Below are 18,218 nucleotides of genomic sequence, written 5' to 3' on the forward strand. Positions count from 1 at the left end.
ATATTCCCACGAGTAATGGTTAATTGTTAACATGACTGTCAACCTCTTTTCTTTCAACATTTCATCTTTTATAATGATAAAAGTCGAACAATACTAATACTTATAATAAGCACTTTATTTTACGAAGGAAGCTTATTAAGACAATACATCAAAGCATTAGACATAATTATAATCTTTTTTCAACATTTTGTCACTTTCATTACTTGTATTAATAGTGGACACTAAAAGCTTGTACTTCTGTCAAGAATGCAAGTTGCTAACATCCGACACACGCAACTGATAATCTAACTACGCACCTCTGGCATCAGACATAATGTAAATGCAGCTTTTAAATAATCTTAAAAAAAGAAACTTACAAAATTGCAAAATATCATACAAAATAGGTTCACTTTGAGCATGAAATATGTTATCCAGTTAGTAAAATTGTGAATGGATAGTAAAGCAAAATTAACCTGCACGGATGTTTAAACGGTGCTGGGGGGGGGAAGGTGGCGTCAGGTCAGGCATATTTAATTTTTCCAATTATTCCTCATCAAATCGAGCCAGCAATTTTCATGAAATTTTGTTGCTTTCATTGCTTCCGAGGGAGTTCCCCTTTTCCAAATTTTATTTAAAAACTTTACCTCCTTAGTTGCATATTTCTTTCATTATTAACATCACTACTCAATGTATCAAATGTATCAAAATGCATGTAATTCATTCTCTTAATTGTTACGCTATGCTTTATATGTTGGTTTACATTTCCATTTTACACGTAACTGCATTCTGGGAATTTCTTATATATTATTTCTTATAATATTATTTCAGATAACTTATAATATCAATGTTCATAGTTTCTGTTGCATTACTAGAACTTTCTTTTCGAAGTTGTTGTTTGTGGTTAATTCTATTGTTATTCAAATAAAAGGTCATAGTAGGGATTTATTAATTCAATATACTGGAAAGTAGTGTGTTTTTATTGATATAGTGTTTTCTCTATATTGTAGGAGCTGACACAAGGTCAGAATGTGTGGCTTCGTATGGATTTGGTAACGACAATTTTGGCTTCGGTGGTGATTCATTCGGTGGCGAGGGCTTCGGTGGAGATGGGTTTGGATTTGGTGGTATGGAACCAGACGAATTTGAAGGATTTGGGTTTGGTGGTATGGAGCCAGATGAATTTGGAGGAGGATTCGGAGAGGCTGGTGAAGGCTTTGGTGGGATGGGAGGGTTCGGCGGTGGCGCTTCTGTAACAGGGAAACTCTTTTGTCCTAAGGGAAATAGAGGAAGCATTTTGGTTAAGCGAATCAGGTTTGGAGTGAGCACATTTCCTGGGACTTGTCAGAGCGTTCCGTTTTGCAAAGAAGTTTTTGAAAACGGCGAACAGTTGGCAAAGAAATGTAATGGCGGATCTACATGCTCTATCAATTCATTACAGCCTAAGTTTTTGAGTTGTGGACGTCCCAGCACTTATATGCTTGTAGAATACGAATGTGTAGATAGTAAGTAAAATCAATCTACCGAGTTGTGCAAGTGGATGCGTGGTAGACGGGGAAGGCAAGTTGTTCCTTGTATGACTATTTTCATCATGGAAGCAGACGATAACAGTTCGGATGCTATTTTTATTGTCGATCAAACAGAAATTGATTTATTCTGAACAAGACAAAATACTATCATTTCTTCTCCAACTGGGATTACTCTATTTTAATTGTTTCTTTTAAAAAGTATTTTCCTGTGCTTTTAGCAGACCGAATGATTTTGTTGCTACAGGCTATATATTTCAACAATTTTAACTAATGATGTTTTACATTCATTTCAGTAATTTGCAAACACTGTTGTTCACCTGTAATTGATGTATGAAGTGGGAGGGAATATTTTAGAATTACTTATGTTTGTATATGTATAAATAATTCAAACAGATTTAATTTTTAGTGACATTATACTCATTGTTTCATTGTCAAGTTGAGCTGAATTGACTATATAATTAAGAAGATTGACTGTTAAAATAGTGATTGAACAACAATTGATAATGGAAAATGTTTAGGAAAAAATATGAATCTGCCTAAAATAAAAATGACTGTCCCACTCTTTTTTATGAATTCAGATGGATTCCATGGGCCTCAAAATAATTTATCATTCATGCCAAGCTCGCATGTCACTTTAAGTATTAAAATATTCGAGTTTCGTTTCATGGACGTGAGTATTATTAATACATTGTGACTTTTTTCTTTCTTTAATATATTTACTCGGGCATTAACATTTTAGCTTGGGCGACATTCGAGATATGCGAGAGCGTGAATACAGTGGCACGTGGGGCGTCCGTCATAATAACATCACCTGGGTATCTGGGCACGTCGAGCACCGGAATGTCAGGGGTTCAGATGTGTGAGTGTATTATGAGGTCAAAGGACGGGGCTGATATGTACATGGACTATCTACAGACTCAACTGTCAAGGTCAGACTTTACACACTTATCCTCTTGTTTTAAATATTGCCTCGTCACCACTGAGAGCGCACTTGCCTATGGACCTTTACGGTTTTCTGTAGCGGAACATTTAGCCCCACCTTTTCCATTTATTTCTAGGTCAACTGTTCACAAACAGTATCACAAACATAACCATGTGTTCTTTTGTGCAACCAGGTCAACCAGTGATTATGTATTATATCAGTGTAGCAATTGGATAACAAGTTAGCCAATTTACATAAAACTGTAAACACTGAAAAGGTCCAATAGAACATATAGACTCTTTATGGATTAAAGATATCATTGTATTTCGGAAATATTCATCTTTATCATAAGTTTGAAAAACAACACATCTTGTGAAGAAACAATTTCTCGGCTATCCTGGGGATTTGTTTAATTTTCAAATAAAATGATTTATTCTAATTATTCACAGTTATTTCCAATAGGTCATTTGACTTTGGTCTGAAATTATTTATCAAGAACTTGTTTATAAAAAATACAATTATAATTATATTTTTAATACAGCCAAGGTGACCAGTGTCCGTATGATTTTGTTCTGGTGGAGAGTAAGAAGAACATTAACCAGACTGGTATAGATAAAGAGATAGAAGTTTGCGGGAAACAGCACGTGGGCGGTAGATGGTTACAGGGCGCTGTTCGAATTAGCTACGCATCTGGAGGGCCAATGAAGAAGCAAGGATTGCTGGCAAGGTTTACGGGTAAAATATAGTGTACTCTACTTAGAATTAATAGAATACATTGATTTATAAAGACAATAGCTGTTTCAGAAACCGTTGAATCCTTTTCTGGCTAGGGTATTAACGTATGCCTTCTTTGTACTTTTATAGTACAACAATGATCAATAATAAAGCAATTAGACACTTCGATGATGTAAAGTGATAAAGCATAGCGATCGTGCATCCATTCTTAAAAACTGCAGCGCAAATAAATGTGACAGTAACTTTATAACGTAGTTACTAAAATAAATTCTCGGCTATTACTTTATTCTATGTCGACAACGTTAACAGATTCAAGTTTTCTTTTTTATGTTAATATAAATACTTATTTGATGTTAAAAATAGATACAGATGATCATGATCAGAAGAAATATCATTCTGATTATAACGTCACAGTAATACACATGTATATCTTCATGTTTTAGCCGACAACATAGGTAATAAACCTATGATCGAGTTAGAATGTGGAAAAGTTGACACTAAGGGCCTGAAACTTCTCCAGAGACCGCCAGCACCGGAAACAAGGAAAAACGAGGGAACCATGCCGTTCCGTCCCGGATTTGGGATGCCCATGATGCCAATGATGCCCCAGTTTCCAACACCCACCGCTTCCGGCCCTAAACCAACATGGAATATTAAAATTGCAAGCGACCCACCTGTAACTAGAAATCAAGAACCTACCCTGAAAGTAAATTTGCCAATGAATACATTCGTGCAATCGCCATCATTTGTAAATCCCTCGGAGAAGGCAACGCAACATGTGGCGGAAAATAAGCCGCCAGTAAAGAATCAGCCAAAAAAGAACGAAAACAACCGGAATCGAGGACGACCGCAAGGTGGCGCTGGTCGAAGACCGCCAAAGAAAAATAATGCAGGAAAAGTTGTGGCAGATGGTGAATCTTCTGTAGAAAAGACGAACGCTGAGAACCAAACTTCCGGTAAATAATTGCATTGCCATTTGCGTTTGCATAATAGGTTTCTATTGATTATATAGTAAATACCATTATACCACTAGATCACTACCTAAGTAGCGTTTTATATAAAGCATGGTATAATTTCATTCAAAAGGACAAACAAAATATATATTTCAATATTTGTTATAAATGATTTATAGAAAAAGAAACATAAGAGTAATTATATGCATGTATGAATTTACCCTGCCAAATTAGCCTTTAAACTTCACAATACATTTAAAAGCGTTTCTTAATATTTACTATATTGATCTAATTAATTCGAGCAAAGCCATGGTTTTGATATATCTTATTACAGGTGGTATGGTGGCACTGGTTTTTGCCGGGATAGGGGCTGTCCTCATTTTGGGTTCGGTTGGAATCCTGTTTCTTCATAATTACAGAAAGTGAGTTTGAAACAGTTTTATGACGCTTGATGTTCTGATACATATAAATTAGCTATACTTATTTACAACTTATCATTTCCTGTATACAGCTAGTGTAACGTACAGTCAATCACTTCACATACACTGACATATTTGTCTCTAATTCAGATCTTTTTAATGTTTCCGTCTATAAACGGGTCGTCGTGTGTTCGAATCTCGCACAGAACGGGTTTTTTTTAATGATTTACAATTTTATCTATTACGAATTATAAGAATGGGAATAATAGCTTTGTACATTTATTTACACGCAGCAAGTTTGCAATTTTCACATATCTTTAACGGACAATGGTCTCTGTAACTCACCTAAATGACAGATCTTTATTTGTGTTGTACAGTCTAAATATGTACATTACAAATACAACACTCCGGTAACAATGTCGTAAGTAATAAAAGCAAAAGATTGCAATACCAGCTGTAATCATAAAAATAATAAAGGGATTTTTTTTCTTCAGACGTCAGAGAATAAAGCGGGAGGAAGAAGTTTACGCTTCCGGCGGAAGTGCCAGTGAGACGTATGGGAAAGGTTGGGAAGTAGCTTCTGACGGCGAATCTATTTATGCAACTGTTGCAGACGTGGATGCACATAGAGAAGGTTGTGTAAACCCTGCTGTTGGAACTCATGACGAATGTGAAAGAATGGATTCCCAGGCTAAAATGAAAGTCATTAGAAGCAGTAACGTTGCCACCAGTGAAGATGACAACGATGATATCCCTGATTCGTATGATAAAATCGTCCTGAAGACTCAGACCAAAGTTCCTGGAAACAATTGTGAGATTGCCGTCATTGATGTGCACCAGAGTTTCGATGCAGACGACAATAAGCCAAAAAACCTGCACAGCGAAAATTGCCTCCTCAGCAGTAACTATGCCATTTCTGAAAAGGCCACAAATAGATGTGATGAATGTAACATCGTACGACCACCACGGCGCAAAGATACCGAGAGAGAATATAGTACCGGATATGACAACAACGTCGGCGTAACACGTCATATTAAATGAGTAAATACCGGAAGTGGATTAAAACTTACTTATCCTTATATCATGACCGCTTAACTGAGGGAAAAAAACTATGTCTCAATGTGTAATTTATTCTATTTATTTCTCCGTTTCTATTTATTTATTTTTGTTAGTTTCTGTAAAAAAAATGTAGCGTAGTGAAATATACAGAATTGTTAGAGAAACGTGGTTCTATTTATTATATATGTGGGATTTCTTTCTTTCACGGACTAATGTTTTTTATTAATTCATTAAGTTAAACTATATTTTAGACGTTACTGTTTTAAAAGGTTTCTTATACATATACGTTTTTCGTACCTATCTTATGAAATTAACATGGTAATAAAACCTGGGTAAAATGCGTTTAATTATATTGGGGAGAACTAATTTAGTGCAAGTCAAGAAGGTTTATACTATAGTATTATATAGAAAGTAGATGATGCTATTTTATCCTCTTTCTTTGCGAATTCTTATTAAACAGTCATGCTTATAGCACAAACTTGTTATACCTGAATTACTTAGGGCACTTTTATTACTTAATAGTGAAACTGATCATTCACAGCTTACTGTTATAAATATAATTACATTTATACCATGTTTTGGACTGTTTCTTCATGTTGAAGATGCAGACGAAGACAAATGTTGTAAATTTTCATAATAATATTTGCTCCTTAAAAAAAGGCTCCTGCGCGCTTTTAATTTTAGTCTTTGCATTGCACTAGTTGTCATTCCATAAATAATAACATCATGTAACTTTTTGACAGAATATTCAAGGATGGTTACTAAAAATAGATTTAAACCTGCATGTGTTTCTATGGTTGAGAAACAGATATGTACGAGGATCTTACCAGGAGTTGTAGAGAAACTGATAGCGGACAGCATGGGTCCTGATCAGACTGCGCGGGTGCGCAGGCTGTTCTTGATCCATGCTGGCCGCAAACGCACTATGTTGGTTTTGTCGTGACGCGGCTCCTATATATTGTATCACCTTTTTGCTTTATGCATCATTTTTGGTGTTTAGATACTTATATAGTATATAGTAACAATCTTGAAGAGCTGTTCATGATGTATTAATTTCCTTGGTAACAAAATATCGAAAACCTGAATGAATCTTTTCTCTCATCATGCATGCTTAATAAAATAGTTTGACCACAATATAGTGTATTAGTTATTTTATTTTTCCTAGTTATGAATAGATTTTTGCATGTACTAAACAATTTAAGACTTTAAAAGAACTGACAGTAAATGCAGCACTTAACAGAACAACAACATCAATAACAACAACAACAACAACTTAGTGCATTAACTATGTCTCTGGTATAACAGAATTTACGTGATTAATAGTTATATAGTTATATCCGATATATTATCTTATTATTATATTAACCATGGCTTATAAAAAATCACTTATTATTTTTAAATAATAAAATATTCTGAAATGTTACAGGCGCAGTAGTTTTCATTTCAAACATTTTTATATGTTTAAAGACCAGAGTAAAATAGTTATGATTTTGATTTGGACAACTACATATTGCGAGAAAATATAATTGATAAATATGATAATAGCGTGTAATAAGGACTTTATCACTGCGGATATCATATCTATATATAGTAAATTAACAGTCCATAGTCTATCACTGTAGTATATACATGATTGGTATATTATCTTCACTCAATATTATTGTCACCAAAATCAAACACGTCAATCATCAATGGCTACCGTGTTCAGTAGAACAATTTTAACATGGATAACATTCGGACTTGTAACCAGGGTGCATAGCGTACCACCCTTGCCCACATGGCCATCTGTTTACAAGGTAACTCTTCTATTACCAGATATATACTAAAAAATACTACAAATAATGTACAAGTACCTATGTCGGACTTATAATAATAGTAAAAATAATTCACTAGCAGGTTCTAGCAGATCTTCAAACTCCGACGCAGTGGCCTCTCTTTGCGTCGCTTCTATTGGAGATTTGCAGATCTTGTCTGTGTTTTTTCCCTATATATCATAACTGCTTGTTGACAGTTTATATCTCTGACTCGCATGAACCATTATGTTGTCATGGATTAAAAATGGATAAATTTCTGATGAGATGCAAGAAAAATATTCACATTTCTGAGTAAGTTAATATAAATGACTGGTCAATATTTAATCACTAAGAAAATATGCATTTTTAAGAAAGGACGCACATGAGCCGAGATTTTATCAGCTTTAAAGTATGGATGAAGTTTGGATGGGGTGCAGGGAACAAAACCACATTAATCAATGTGTTAACATGCCGGATTTTATTTTCCTCAACTAACTTGCCCATATTCTAATCACTGATTAGATATAGTTTAATATTCAAGTTCAGAATCTGAAAACAACAAATCATTTAAATATTAAAGGAATAAATAAGCTTGAAATCTCGTTAATTTTAAAATGTAGCTAGTGTGACTGACCTCAACAGCTTATTTATATTTCTATATGAAAATATTTCCTGATTAAATTAAAAATCAAAATCAACGTTATGCTGTTGCATATCAATCTAGATTTTTTTGTAAAAACAATTAACATCTTACATCTTGTTTGCCCCTTATTTATCAAATTGTGAAGTAATTCATAGGTATTCAGTCACTCATTGTCAATACAAATGTGTACAAATAAACAGTTGCTTGTACATATAACCCGATTTGCTATGCGAGGATTAATTGCAAACAGCTGCTTATATATGGCCATATAACCTGTCAAGTTTCTTTATAACGAATTTATAATACGGCAACTTTCCTTTTCATTCAAAGAAATAGAGAAGAGATATCAGCAGCCGTGTATATAAAACTATCTAAATGTCACGATTATGCAATGAAAAGAGACGTAACAAAAGTGCAGTATTATAAAGAAAATGAAAGAGTGGTTCATCGGAAGCATAAATCACAACAAAATTAGATGTAATTTTGCAGACTCGGTTTGAAAGAGTCTAATGAAAATGTGCAAAATTCCTCAGGCCTCCTAGCACCGGCTTTCAGTTCAGTAGTATATTTAACCAGACCGTTGCAAGGGCTATAATTGCACCCGTTTTTACTAGTACGTTTTTATAATACAGCACAATTGCATTGTTTTTCAATAGCTGTATATATATATATATATATATATATATATATATATATATATATATATATATATATATATATATATATATATATATATATATATATATATATATATATATATATATATATATATATATATATATATATATAAATAATAAACACAAGTCTTTAGTCCAATAAAAATCCACGTTACAAATACATTGTATGCATAATTAAAAAACGTCATTGTCGCTAATATCTTTCATTACAGTCATGCGTTAACGTACAGAGCCCACGTGAGTTTATCAAGGCTGGTTGGTATGTTGACCAGGATTCCAGACATATGAGACTTGACAGTTATGGTGTACCAAAAGGTGTGTAAAACCTTGTATATTATTTATGCATGTCTCAGAGACATATGTGTTCATTAAAACAGAGACATAAACAAAACATCTTGTTATCATCGTTTTATCAACATTGTAGATATATATAAATTGCCTTTGGTCATTTTCAAAATACAAATATGACAGAGACACAGTTTGATAAAAAACAACAACAGAGTAATATGTAAGATATATTATTTATGAAATAATTCGTTTGTCGCATATATTCCAAAGCAACAACCATTTTTAGATTATCTCTATTTAAGATCTTCGTTATCAATCTTATGATGAGTGGCGTTCAAGTTACACCTATACTGTAAATGCCATAGACATATAAATGTTTGACTTTCCACTACGGAGTTAAACCACTAACCTTCCGTAAGCTTGCTGGAAAGTTTAGTCATAAAAGATATATATGAAAGTCTCTTTAAAATTACGGGATTCCATTAACGTTTGAGAATCTCTTATTTTTTTACAGGTTTAAATCAAAGTGAAGCTGAGTTATTACAGCAGTATATCAATCAAGTAGAAGACTTTAACTACGCGTGTTCGCAGTACGGGCCTCCTCTCTATATATTTATATACTTGTATGATATCGGCAAGATGCTGAACCTGTTCCCCTCTCCAGAGCCTCCCTTCCGGTCGTGTACAGTCACGTAAATATACAATATTTTAAAACTTTCATTCCATTAAAAAGGCGCGTCTCAAGATATATGTTTAACATTAAAAAATTTACTCCGTCTAACATGTACAGAAAAAAATGTTTTCAGCGGTTTGTTACTGGTTGGGGACCACCAAAACCGGACAACCACCAAACCCGGACAGCCCCGAAAATGCTTAATTTAGTATTTACTTTGTTCAGTGGTTGTCAGTTACTTTTTTATCAACAATAAAATTCTGATTCTTCTAAAATTAAGTAAATAAATTTATTTCAACATCCGTAAATGGTAATATTTTAATGCCTATTTCAAGAATGTTGACGTTGAAATTAGGGGGTCAAAAAGCAATATCTGACCTCATATACCAGCTATAATCATTTGCAGAGGAAATAATAGAATATCCAAAACTTCAGCATTTGTTGCTGACATATTGTATATCATGTTAAAAATCAAAAATCAAAACACCCAAGCTTTTATCTGAATTAAATCCCGTCTTGTACATATCTGTCCGGACACATGGTACTGTAGTGTAGACAATTTAGGTCATTTTGATACCCTCCTTGTCGAGCCTCAGATATAAGTGTTGATACAATCAGAAATAAACAAACTAGTTTGTTAGTTAGGAGTAGAACCTAGCTGAACTGTGTTAAAGATTTTGGTCTCTAGGTTAAAAATTATGAAATCTGTATGGAAAAATGTTCCAAAAGTGTCCGATTGATGGTCTCCGACCAGTATGTAAATTTAAAATTTGAATAAAAAGAATAGAGAACAATAGTTTTCAATATGTGAATTGCAAAGCATGTATGTATTATATATAAAAATTTTGAACATTTTATATGGTTGTATTAGGTACATATAGTTGGTAGTGTTTTAATTAGTATTTCCATGTTTTGAAAGATTCATTATTTTTTTGTTTCCTTAACACTTTAATGAATGCTAATTGGCGCTATTAAAGAAAAAAGAGAGTGTTAATTTCTAGGAATAATTGACTATTAGAAGACAAAGAAGGTTTTAGATTTACAACTTTGAAGCAGACGTCAATATACGTCATCTCTTTTCTCGTGCTGTACGTGTTAAAAGCAACATACGCCTAGAAAACAAGGCATTTTGCCCTATATCTATGCATTGATTCTGATTGGCTCAATTCTAACATTCGTTATGGACGGAATTTAAATAAAGAGATACAACAATATCGGTCTAAGCCTGCGTTATGTATGCAAATTGACAACAGTGACCGAAAATGTTAATATGAAAGTGCTAGTCTATTATAATTGTTATTTGCAGCACAATTTACAACAAGTTCCCTAACAGTCCACTATATCCGGATCTAGAGTTTATAGAAGAAGCACATGATAATTTTACAACTTATAATCACTGGAGATCTGAATTCTTTCTCTTCACATTAGATTATTACTTCCATGCCACGAATGATTTACCTTATAAGTAAGTATTTCAGATGCGTCATTATTTATTGCTACAATTACATGTTTGCCGTCTGATAAATGATTAAAAAACAACTCATTTTATTTTTTTTACAAATTATCTGAATGCAACTTTGCTTCAAACGACCCATGCATAGTTGCTTAAAGTATACAATAGTTTAGTGATAAACTATATATAATAATTATATAAAGTGCAGCCAAACCTGTTCTAGAGAATACCTCTACACAGAGTTCTGACGTGGAAACCATGTCCTTACAATTAACATAGACGCCCAGCAAAGATCGTACTATCCATTTGTTGTTTACAGAAACATAAATTTGACTGTATGATAATCAACTAATTTATTATAAATTTGCATAAATACACATTTACATTAGTCATACTTTTTTCTGTAGGCTGTTGGTACAAGAAGAGGAAAATGTTTTTATATCATTTGAAGAGGGCAAACTCGAAAAAGGAACATTTCTTCCGCCCGCTGGCGTAATATGCAAATAGAAACGAAAAGAGCATTAGTGCGACGATATGAAAATACTGATTGACACGATATTATGCTATCAAAAGCATGCAATTGAGATTACGTTATTCATCTGTATTAACATGGGAACAATTTTGGAATAAAACGTTTTGGTGACATTTTCACATTTTCTTTTATGCCAGTTAAAAAACTGGGTGTAGAGTATACAGTACTGAGTATGCAACCTTATGATAGAAAGAATTATATTATTAATCAACCAAACACAAGGCTTTTAAGGACTTTCGTGTTGCTTCAGTTTCCAAATAGACATTTTCATGGAATGAAAAGTGTTTTATAGCATTTATTTAAATTTCGCAGGATGAAAACATGTTTTGATTACCAGGCTTTGAATTTTATTTTGTTGCTTATTTTAGGTAATTTCAAGGACATTTTAAATTCCATTCTTTTCTATTCGATTCGATTCTGTTCTATTCTGTTCTGCTTTCTATAATGTAGCGAATGCCTTTCATATCCCGTCACAACACAGATCAGATTACTTTCCCCTTTTGGTGCATAGATTTAAGGAGTCCTGTATATCAGTTAAAATTCGGTGCATAAATGAAACCAGTTTTATCGTGCGATGGCATGCATATCCGACATTATCCGATATAAAACATAAAATCACATCCATTCTTCCCTGGTTCACAAAATTCATTAAAGATGTAAGACAACAGATGATAATAAATCGTAAATAAAAATTAAATCAAACATGTGTTGATATTAAAATTTCAGTCAAAGACAACAACTCTAATTTCAGGAGTAAAAATCGCTTCAAATGAAATGAACCGTATGATTTCATTTCGATGTTAGAGATAAAATTACCCAAATAAATTGTCATATATTTACAAAAACGTCTTTATGCACATTTTTATATACGATTTCGAATTCTAAACACATATTCGAAATTTCCATATTACGCCTATTCTAAAAAATGTTTTGTGAGTTAAAACGGATTGTAACAACAGAAGATATATTTTTAAGTATTTATCTGGAAAATAAATGTAAATAATAATATATTCCAAATACTCTAACCACTCTTAGAATGAAAAACAAAATAGCATATGTGTAACTTTGAAATATCGTTAAATATCTAGCATTTTGATCAATTTACTAGTGTACATTCATACAATATATATAACAATAACAAAACATTTATTTTGTTTGTCAAATTATGCCCGAAGCCACTTGTACATTATAGATAAAATAGTTATAATGGATGATAAAGAAACCTTAAGTATAGCCGCGAAACATACATAACAATTATAATAATAATTTAAATGACATGTGTACATGAATTAAATAGCTTCCTGTTAAAGTATGTGTTGTTGTTTAAGACGAATTATTCCATGTGAAGTTAAATCATGCGGTAGATGTTCTAGATATATACTACTTTTATTTGGCATTGTTGGCTTAATGTCCACCTTTGTTTATATAGATATTGCGCCCGACATTCATACAGTAAGTTTTACATATTTGTTTCTTTTTTTCTATATTGTTTTTCTTAATGCTATTGACGATGTTTAACATAAATCCACAATGAAATACATGGTGTTTTGGAGAAATTATCTTAACATTAAGTTTATGAATGAAAAAGTATAACGTTTTAAATAAACCTAGGTTTTTTTCTGTAAAATTATCAATACCCAAATAATAATACATGTACATGTAATGATAATGAGAATGATAATGCGTGAAACAAAGTTGGATTTTATGTTGTATCAAAATGCAGTTGTAGGCCCATTATGCCGTAGAAATGCTTTTATTTTATTTTTTATTTCTCAAAAGCTGTTTATATTTGTGTACTTATATCGTATTCTAAAGAGTTATTCAGTTTCTTATTATCGCAACTATCTTTTTCCCTATGTTGCTTATTGGCAATAAGTACAATTATAGTGATTTAGTATTAAGATGGAAGTCAAAATGCTACTTTGTTTACATTTTGCTACTTTTATGGCAAATATTTCAAAATTAGACTACTTTTTCAGGTAATAATCTGACACGCTCTAAAACCATTATCTAAACGTTATTAAACTCATGTTTTTGTCATTTCTAAAGAAGTAAAAATGTATTCGTTTCTGATGCATAATATGCCTTGAATTTCAATTGAATTAAAAATATTTTTGTTACACAGATGTACATCAACGGATCTCTCAGCGATAGGACGACGTATTTCATACGTGACGTCATTGCGTTTGTTGCTCATGAAACAGCTTCCGGTATGAGTCACAACACGACGCTGTTAAAACCTCTGAGACACAAGGAAGATTTCAGTAATGTCTCCACTTTACTTCGCGGGACTATCAACACTGGCACAGGAAATGCTGAAGAAAATACTAAAGACACCAGTTTGAATACCAGCGAACATTTGGAAACTAAAATCCCAAAACAATTTGAAATTCGTAATAATTGGAGTTATTATACATCGTCGGACCTACAAATATTCATACTGTCAGCTATCGGGTCTAATGCAACGTCACGAAATGGCTATAAAGCAGAAATTAAGTTGAACGGTTGGCACTATATTATACATAAAACTATTCCCATTAAATGCTGCGTGCTTCGGAATTCTGGGAAAATATCTGAATATTTGAATCCAAAGAGAACTCATCAGAATAAAAGGATTCCGCTTTTAGGGACCCAGATCGCATGTCCAATAAAAGGACCCCTGAGTGACGTGAAGGGCGTGACGCTACAGTTTTTAAGGAAACAATGTCCGGAAAACAAACAAGTATATATAAGGCCTTTACTACCTGAAATACCAGCAAAACCCGTTTCCATGGTGATATGCTTGAAACTATTATATGGAAATATTGACAATATGGCGCTGATTTACTGGATAGAGTTTTACATTGAAATGGGTGTAGATAAGATTTTCACATTTACTTATAACATCGGAAGAAACACACAGAAAATTCTTGGACATTATTACAACATGGGAGTTCTAGAGTGGAGAAAGTTTAATTTCCCGATGAAAAGATTGCGTATGTATATACTTAAGATTAATTATTTTTATTCTGATTGTTTAATTTTAGATTTTTCTCATTGAATATCATGAATGACAAGAGGATTTTTTAAAACATTTTTAATACATTCATCAACATTCTATCTCTGTTTATTTTATATGTGTAAATGAATTTGCTATGTATGTAACACATAAACAAATAAGACCTTGTTGAAAATCCGTAATGTATATTAGTGCTCGCCAATTTTTTTAAGCCAATCACCGACGAGGATTTTTCAAATTTTCAGGTTACAAATCTTAATAGAACAGATTTTATATAAACTGGACGTTTTATATTATAAAACGCAAGTGGGCGGAGCACTAAGCCGGTTAGAGTGCATATTGGATGTTCTTCGTAAATAAGAAAGCTACAGTCGCTTCGCAAGCTCCGCTCCTTTTTAGCTTTCTTATTTACGAAGAACACCAAATATGCACTCTAACCTATACTTCGAGGAGGTTTATACTAAAAGGGTCACGAAATTCATGTATATATAACAGTAAATTTGAAAATGTTAAAGGTTATGTTGAACTGAACCTGTTTATGTGGAAAGTGCGAGCTACCATGAGGAATTCACTGGTCACGTTATGGACATAACTTCGAACACAAGAGCAATAAATTTTGTTACGTTTTATTCTCTGATTCAATGGTATTGTACCTTGTGAAATGAATTGTTCATGTACATCGAGAATAATTTTGTGCATATTAAGTTTGTTGTTTAACTCGTTACGGCGAAGATGATTTCATAACATCATTCATATTATTTTGTCTGCACAATCTTATATAATGATAACTTGGTTTCAGGAAAAGTCGGTCAGAAGGTCCCCGTTTTCTGGGAGGACGAGCAAGTTCTTGTCTATGATATGTTTTCTCGTTTCCATGGTTACACATACTTTGCAATTATTGACTTGGACGAATATCTACTGCCACGAAAACACAACAATCTGAAGAACATGATGGTAATTAAAAATTTCTCCTGAATTTCTAACGCTTAGATATTTCCTGGTCATGTTTCATAAATTTAATGTTTTCACTTAGTTCGCGTAATTGTGCCAGTCGGTAGCTCTCTTTTTTGCCATGTATTAATCATTAAAAGATTATAAAATGTGCACTATGCTTGTTAGATAGTATGTTAGCTGTGGCTACCGCCTGTTTCATAACTCAACCACATTCAGAATTAATGTTAAGAAATTGTTTTTACACTTGCAATATGGTTGGAATGTCTACTTTGTTAAATTTGAAACGTGTAAAGGCCCACAACTCTTATACCAACATACCAATAGTCCTATCTGTAATTATGTAGACTTTTCTGATGTAGCTATAAAATGATTTCTATTCGTTTTCTTTTTCTTCTAAAACCTAAGCTTCAAGCTGAAAATAGAAAATTAAGTATCATTCTTACTTGTTAAAAAAGCATTACATGTTTTTCGTCGTAAAGTACCTGAATTTGGCCGCCGGAATAATGAACTGGACAGTGTTCCGGCTGCTCTGGCTGTCTGGCTAACTTTACGAACACGTGTCATACATATATAAAATGTTATCATAATCAAATTTCATTGAAAATACTTCTTACACATATTCATTGAAGAAGAAAAAACTTAATGTATGTGCAAAGTAACAATGTCGCTGCGACTTCAAATCTGTTCATTTATACACATAATAATACAATTTTAAAAGACATAAAATGTATGTTAATGTACCTGCTGCCTTTCTTTGACCCCTTCAAGTGGATACAAAAATTTATTATGTCGATATTTATAACAATTAATTAATTTATTTATATGAACAACATTCTTTCAGACATACTTGACGAAAACTTATCCTGGTGCTGCCGGTTTTACATTTAATTCTTATATTTTCAATAAGAAATGGGGAATAAGCGGTACACATAACGGATCTACTGTGGAAAAGTTTGTAAAACGGACCCCATTATTTACTGGTATTTATGCCAGAAGAAAGAATATCCTCCTACCGTCGAGAGTTTTATTTAACAGCTTCTTCCATACACATACATACACACCAAAGAATGGTTACAAAAGGTAATGTTCTATGTTCTAATATCAGAAACTATCTCAAATCTACAAGCAAATAATTGTAACATGTTATTTTTTATAAAGATTGGTTTATGTACGATCTTATTATTTGTCCTTAAGATCCATACTCGTTTAAATTTCTTTCCTTTATTATAAATGTGTTTTAATTAATAAAATCATCATCGCCGACGTCGTCGATGCCGTTGTTACTAAAAAAATAATAATTTTTACTATTATTTTATTTCTTTAACTGTAACTTTTTATTATTATCAATGTTTATCATCATCATCATCGTCGTCGTCGTCGTCATCATCATCATCATTATGAAAGATCACATTTTATCCGTCATATATAAGAGAAGAATAGGACAGTAATTAGAGATTGTTGTATTCCATTTTTATGATTCATTTTTACCTAATATGAAACAATTTAATTCATGAGTACAAGGCATAAAGAATATACACGTAATAAAGTGTCCAACTTTTTGTTTCAGAGTTATAGTGAAAGGTTCTATAGCAACGATAAATCACTATCGAGTATGTTACTCCAATTTGAAGCACTTATGTGACAGAAATCGAGCAAAAACCGACAAGGAAATTCTGAAAGTAGTCGAGAAAATCAAACCAAGAACACAATGGTTCTCTGATTCAGGAGGTAAAACTTGATTTACTGACGTGTGCAAAACTTGAATTAAAAAGCAGGTTTATAAAAGGAAATTAGGACAGGCAGCGAGGGACAACTTAGATCATGTTGAAAGGACTGCTGTGTTCAGAATTCTTGGTTGTATACACCATCACTTGTAGTGTAATTGAATAAGATAGGAGCTGATGTTAATAAGTTATCAATGTGGCAATTAACTGTCTGTTTCTGTTGTGTATAAACATGTATTATTGGAGCAATTTTTACTATGATGATAATTGAGTGCATTTTTTTTCTATGAAAAAAAAATGTATATAAGCAAATATTTCAACATGTTATAAAACACCGAATTGACATGCAACACAGGACGGTACTCTCTGATTTGTATATTTGTATTTTTTGTTATATAAAATCATACATAAACTATATAAGTTGTTGTATTTGTTTAGTTTCTTAGTTTGTTTATATCCATTCCTTCAAATAGACATGACATGTATGCTACCATCTTGGCTTACCACTGGCGACCAAAAAGCAAGAATAAAAAATTCCATTTTTTTTTTCGAGTATATAAGAAATCTATTATCCTTTACTTTCTGTTTGTTAAAACTTTAGCGTATAAATACTGGACAATAACTTTTCAAGTATTTGAAAGTATATCAGTTTAAATAGTCAAAAGAGGAAACATTGTTGAAAGATGTGTAGTATAGTGCTATTGTATTTTTGTTTGTTTGAGGCACGGCAAATGTTAAGCGGTGAATGGTTCCAATTAAACACTTTTGTATACATTAAGAATGGTATATCACAGTAATATACCTATATACTACATTTGTATGAACTTTGATATTTACCTAGGTTTCTTTTTTTAAATTTCAAATGTAGTAGCTTATATTATTTAAACCAA

General features: G+C 32.5%; 3 protein-coding genes across 3 annotated transcripts; all 3 read left to right on the top strand.

Annotated features, from left to right (window-relative positions):
• Positions 1-959: 959 nt before the first annotated feature.
• On the top strand, positions 960-6,727 carry LOC132727148 (uncharacterized). The gene is made up of 6 exons (XM_060712563.1): positions 960-1,481; positions 2,245-2,434; positions 2,969-3,162; positions 3,606-4,118; positions 4,450-4,537; positions 5,029-6,727. The coding sequence occupies exons 1-6, from the start codon at positions 1,106-1,108 to the stop codon at positions 5,573-5,575; spliced, it is 1,908 nt and encodes a 635-aa protein (XP_060568546.1). The 5' UTR covers positions 960-1,105; the 3' UTR covers positions 5,576-6,727.
• Positions 6,728-7,025: 298 nt separating this feature from the next.
• LOC132727150 (uncharacterized) lies at positions 7,026-11,768 on the top strand (the record flags this gene model as incomplete). Its single annotated transcript, XM_060712565.1, is given in 5 exon segments — positions 7,026-7,389; positions 8,919-9,021; positions 9,509-9,686; positions 10,974-11,132; positions 11,528-11,768. Coding segments are annotated over 5 exon segments (645 nt in total). The 3' UTR covers positions 11,628-11,768.
• Positions 11,769-11,921: 153 nt separating this feature from the next.
• On the top strand, positions 11,922-17,709 carry LOC132727149 (uncharacterized). Its single transcript, XM_060712564.1, has 5 exons — positions 11,922-13,104; positions 13,778-14,627; positions 15,450-15,604; positions 16,446-16,684; positions 17,172-17,709. Exons 1-5 carry the CDS (start codon positions 12,964-12,966, stop codon positions 17,341-17,343), a joined length of 1,557 nt encoding a protein of 518 aa, XP_060568547.1. The 5' UTR covers positions 11,922-12,963; the 3' UTR covers positions 17,344-17,709.
• The last annotated feature ends 509 nt before the right edge of the window (positions 17,710-18,218 follow it).

This window comes from Ruditapes philippinarum, unplaced genomic scaffold (genome assembly GCF_026571515.1).
Source record: "Ruditapes philippinarum isolate M1 unplaced genomic scaffold, ASM2657151v2 ctg1084_1_1_1_1, whole genome shotgun sequence".
NCBI lineage: Eukaryota > Metazoa > Mollusca > Bivalvia > Venerida > Veneridae > Ruditapes > Ruditapes philippinarum.